The sequence below is a fragment of the Oncorhynchus mykiss genome, chromosome 1 (assembly GCF_057628025.1).
Source record: "Oncorhynchus mykiss isolate SJ-2025 chromosome 1, ASM5762802v1, whole genome shotgun sequence".
NCBI classification, from domain to species: domain Eukaryota; kingdom Metazoa; phylum Chordata; class Actinopteri; order Salmoniformes; family Salmonidae; genus Oncorhynchus; species Oncorhynchus mykiss.
Window position 1 is genome coordinate 15,623,465 of NC_143022.1, and position 5,348 is coordinate 15,628,812.

The 5,348-nt window shown below is 38.2% G+C and overlaps 1 protein-coding gene across 1 annotated transcript; it reads right to left on the bottom strand.

Annotated features, from left to right (window-relative positions):
• Positions 1 to 601: 601 nt before the first annotated feature.
• On the bottom strand, positions 602 to 3,521 carry LOC110486121 (uncharacterized). The gene is made up of 4 exons (XM_021557531.3): positions 3,039 to 3,521; positions 2,763 to 2,887; positions 2,015 to 2,117; positions 602 to 1,837 (listed from the first exon to the last, which is right to left on the bottom strand). The coding sequence occupies exons 1-4, from the start codon at positions 3,310 to 3,312 to the stop codon at positions 864 to 866; spliced, it is 1,476 nt and encodes a 491-aa protein (XP_021413206.2). The 5' UTR covers positions 3,313 to 3,521; the 3' UTR covers positions 602 to 863.
• Between the last annotated feature and the right edge of the window lie 1,827 nt (positions 3,522 to 5,348).

A 5,348-nucleotide genomic window follows, 5' to 3' on the forward strand; every position in this document is an offset into this window, starting at 1 on the left:
AGTTTATAATTGTAATATTATTAATAATATTGTTAATACTATTAAGAATAGCATTGTTTTATTTGTATTACTGTTACCATAATCACTACAGTTAATGCTGTTAACAATATTGTCAATGCTATAATATGATTTGTGCTATTAAAGGGGCAATCAGCAGTTGTTACATCCATTTTTGGACTTATAAAAAATATGTATTCATTGATTCTTGAAGAATTTAACTTCTAAATGCCTCATGAGCTTTGTTCAACTGTCGTGCCCCATCAGAACCCAAAATATAAGCTTGTTTTTCTCCAATGTTTGTAAACATAGAACATGTGAACAATATAGCCTCAAAACATGGTTCAAACTATAATTTTGATATCATAGATGGTCAGTCATCCATAGTTCTGAATTTGAGAGGGGTTACATATCCCCAGTCTCATCCCTCAGGTTTTTACTGAATCAAAGACAGTCTGCTTTGTTATCATTTCTACTGCTGATGGCCGCTTTTTCGTATTGTTAAACAAAATGATAAGTCTTACAAATTTCGACCATTTGTAATAAAAACCAATTTTAAAAAATAGCCTTCATTTGCAGGGAAATCGCAGAGGTCACGGCCTTATTCTTCAAATTGTTTACTTCACAAAAACATACATTTTCAGGAGCAATTCTGAAAAAAGTTTATTGCACCTTTCATATATTGCTTGCAGCACTTTTGAAATATGAATATTAATGGAGGCACACATTAAAAATGATTTGTTTTATAATTCCATTCATTTTGTTACAAAACTAGTCCTCAACTGTAAATGTTAAATAGCCCACTAAAGACAAAACGAGTTCAGTCAAAAATGTTAAAATGCTGAATTATTCATGACTAATCGTGTTCACGGTATACTCGGTGACATCACATCTCCAGCACTTGAGCAACCAGAATGGTTTCTCTCTAGGTGAATTCTAAGGTTGTCTTTCGCAGCAAACCTCTCCCCACACTGTATGCAGATGAAGGGTCTTTCTCCTGTGTGAACACTCTTGTGTCTGATGAGATTACTAGAGTCCGCAAACCGCTTTCCACACAGTGGGCAAACAAATGGTTTCTCTCCCGTGTGGACATTCTGATGTTTCTTCAGATAACCGGCTTGGCCAAACCTCTTCCCACACTGAGAGCAGCTGAAGGGTTTCTCTCCTGTGTGAACCCGCTGGTGAGACTGAAGATACTTTGGACAAGTGAAACTTTTTCTACAGAAGCCACAAACAAACCGTTTTTCTCGCTTGCCAACCCTGTGCTGAATTGTATGTCCTGCCATGTAGCGTTGGACTATGCCCACCTTTGACCTTGCGGTGTTCTCTCTCATATTTTCTTGACTGTTAGAGAAAATATTTCCAAAGTTTTCACTAGCCTCGGAAGAGATGCTGTTTTGCAGATGCAAATCATTACTGCTATCATTATCATAATAATTATCATTACTGCTAGATTGATATTTTTCTTCATAGGGTCCAGAATCAAGCATTGCAGCCTCTGGTTTCACATTGTGAGATTCAACAGCGAACAACGTTTCCTCAGCTACGGAAGTCTGTCGTTGTTGCTTTGTGTGAGCTGTGACACGAGTGGGGCTCATTTCTGCAGCATAAGAGCAAGCTGGATCCTCAGAATCTGTTTCAGTGCTTCTTGGTGTCCACAAGCCTGAGTATCCCTGCCTCTGTACGTGGTGTGCAACGTTCGTATGCTGAAGTTTCTGGAACGTGCTCTCGCTTTCTTGGTCTGCGTTGATGTGAGAATCATAGTCCTCAAAGAGACTGTCGGTCTGAGTGTGCCCAATCACATCGCTTTTGTCTTCATCAGCACCTGATTCAACACTGCCTATAGAGAGGAAATAATTGATTAAATATAACTGAACAGTGAATCATAGTGTATAATTGCCTTTCCTTGACATTTGGAGAAATCATTCTAAGATGGGGTTGGTATTTTCTATTATAGATAATTCCATTCCATATGACTGGCATTTTACAATTTATTATAGGCTTCCATTGCACTTACTCTCCCCTTTTATCATTGGGTAATTCTGTAGGCTTATGGTGCCCTCCAGTCTTTCCTCTTTGATTTGGATGCACCCAGGCTTACGCATCTCCTTCACCATAGACTGTAAGGGAACCAGATTCATCCTTTCTTTAAAAGTTTTCAACAATATGACGTCTCATAGATCATTATATAAGTATGGTCTGTATTGTTGTATGTATTGAATATGCACTTTTTTTATGACCATTGAGAAGGACTCCTAGACCCCCCATACTCAACTGGCGGACCGGATCTGGACCTAGAACGCGGTCAATTCGGACTGCGGGTTCCGAAAAAATTAAATATAAAGTTGGGGCTTTTTTACTCAATCGGGGCTTCAACCCCTGGTATCATATAAACACACATAAGACATGGGAGAATGCGTAGAAAATTTCTGGAAATTCACTTTAGAACAGTAACAAAAAAAATCTCTACCCCATGCAAAATGTGCAGAATTGTGTGAAATCTGCTTTAAAAATGCAACATTTTCTCTCCGCAAACAAGAGGGTGTGAGCAGATTGGGGTTGCATGGGTTGCGACGTGACGGTTTGTTACTAGGCCGATAAATTGCATTATCCAATCCGATCTTAACCACCTAGGAAATTTGTGTGACCAGACCTTCTCAAATAGTACTTGAGTATCCCTGTCCTAGAGTATCATACCAGTACTACATTTTTAACTAGGGTGCCTGAAACCGTAGTTAACATTTTCCACATTATTAGTCATCTACCTTCATGACAGCACAAGACTGTTTTATAGAATCTTCATTTTCGTTGCTTGGATGCTCCTCATCGCTGCAAAGGTCGTTCAACTCTTTCCCCATGGGACTCCCGTTATATCGATTTTCACCAGTCTCTAAATACACAAAAAGAGTTAAAAACGGACCTGGCACAACAGAAATTAGGAGAAAACCCATGCAAACTATAGAATTGACTACGGTGGATAGTAAACTAGTGGTGGTATCAAAAACATTGGTTAAATCCCTGCAATTGTAAACAAAAGTTACCCAAGTTGAGGACTGGTCTCACTGGGAGGTGATTTCTGATGGAGCGCTCGTGAGCTAGGCCAACTGACTTCTTTCCATGTCCATGCGCATTACGTGTCTCCATTATATGTAACTTCTCCCTCAAAACGTCATTTTCTTTTTGACTTCGAGATATTTCCAAGTGTAAAACGGCGTATCCATCGTCCACAAGTTCGCATATTTCTGACACGGCCGCGTTCATCAAGACCTCCATAATGGAGGTGAGCTGTGTGTGAAAAGGAACGGAAGACGACATTGTGTCCCACAAATGGACTGACAATCTTGTTACAGCAAGGTACCTCCAAATATTTTGTACCCTAATCCACACAGACACACGGCATTTGTCTATGAGTCAGTTGATGTTGTTAGAGGATTTATAACGTTACAGTTGTAACAGAGACTCCAACCTACCGTAAAGGAAGAAGCATTCCGCACTACAAGACTGCGTGAGAGTACTACGCCAATCACGTTTCCAAATTCTTACCCAATGGGGTTGCTTGTTGGAAATCATTGCACACAATGCGCACGCGCTTGTCCAGCGTGGACTACAGACATAAACCAGAGATGAAGGCGGTTTTTCGAATCTTTACATAATCCATTTAGAAACCAATTAAAAATATAGTACATTTAGTCCCTACAATTTTCGGATATGTCTGAGTGTCATAGAAATGTGAGAATAGAGGATATAGACAGAGGACACAGATATGAAGACAATTAATTAACTCCATTTATTTAAAAAAAATCTTGGACCCAAAAAACCACATTGTGTTACAAAAAAAATATTATTTTAAGTCAATAAAGAAACATTACAATACTGTTCTATATATAATTATGTGGATGGACCTACACATAAACATAGCATAGGCCTACGTTTGAATCATTTTAACATGTTTTAAACTCAAAACCACTGGTGGAAAAAGTACCCAATTTTCATATTTGAGTAAAAGTAAAAGATACCTTAAAATAAAATGACTCGAGTAAAAGTCACCCAGTAAAATACTACTTGAGTAGTCTAAAGTCTAAAAGTATTTGGTTTTAAATGTACTTAAGCATCAAAAGTATAAATCATTTAAAATGTCTTATATTAAGCAAACCAGACAACACGATTTTCTTGTTTTTTACATTTACGGATAGCCAGAGTCACAGTTCAGCACGCAGACTTCATTTACAAACGAAGCATTTGTATTTAGTGAGTCTGCCAGATCAGCGGCAGTAGGGATGACCAGGGATGTTCGCTTGATAAGTACTCGAATTAGACCATTTTCCTGTCCTGCTAAGCATTCAAAATGTAACGAGTACCTTTGGGTGTCAGGGAAAATGTAAGGAGTAACAAGTACATTATCTTCTTTAGGAATGTAGTTGAGTAAAAGTTGTCAAAAATATAAATAGTAAAGTGAAGTACAGATACCGTAGTACTTAAAAGTATTTTTACTTAGGTACTTTACACCACTGCTCAAAACGTTACAAAATATGCTTAAACCTAAAATCGGTGTGGCTAAATGGGCAAAACAACACTAAAGTGATAACAAGCATTGACACTCCCCAGGAAACATTCCCATGCCTTGCCACCTGATTAACTATTGTCTACTAACATTGATTTACTTGCTATTGTGATTAGTCGCATGTTTTTTTTAAATTCATAAATTGTTTGTATTTGATTATACAGCAAATAGTTAGAATAGTCAGCATTGGACAATAACAATTTCATTGTGTACAAAACATTAGGAACACCTGCTCTTTCCATGACATAGATTGACCAGGTGAATCCAGGTGAAAACTATGATCCCTTATTGATGTCACTTGTTTAATCCGCTTCAATATAACGCGAATGTCTAGCTACCCAAAGGTTGCGAGTTCAAATTTGAGCTAATTACCAACTTTTCAACTACTTACAACTTTTTTTAGCTAACCCTTCCCCTTATCCTTTTAGCTAACCCTCTCATCGCCTATAACCCTAACATGAACTCTCTCTTTTAGCTAACCCTTTCTCCAACCTTTTAACTTAACTCCTAAAAGTAACCATAACCTTAGCCCTAAACCCTAGTTTAGCTAACGTTAACCAGCTACAATTCGTAAGATATTTTACGTTTTGCAGTTCGTAACATTTAATACGATTTGTAGTTCGTAACATATCATAGTCTCTGATTTACATATAATATAACACGAAATGCTCTGAGACCAATGCAGGAAGCTTGGCCCCAGTGATGTAAGCACTACCCTCTGTAGCACCTTACGGTCAGATGCAGAGCAGTTGCCATACCAGGCTGTGACGCAACCGGTCAGGATGCTCTC

Excerpts from the sequence above, each read along its gene's own strand:
- LOC110486121 (XM_021557531.3), bottom strand. The coding sequence starts at position 3,312 with ATGTCGTCTTCCGTTCCTTTTCACACACAGCTCACCTCCATTATGGAG. Across the intron at positions 2,888-3,038 it reads GAGACCAGTCCTCAACTTGG|AGACTGGTGAAAATCGATAT; the intron begins GTAACTTTTGTT and ends TTGTGTATTTAG. Across the intron at positions 1,838-2,014 it reads CCCAATGATAAAAGGGGAGA|GCAGTGTTGAATCAGGTGCT; the intron begins GTAAGTGCAATG and ends TCCTCTCTATAG.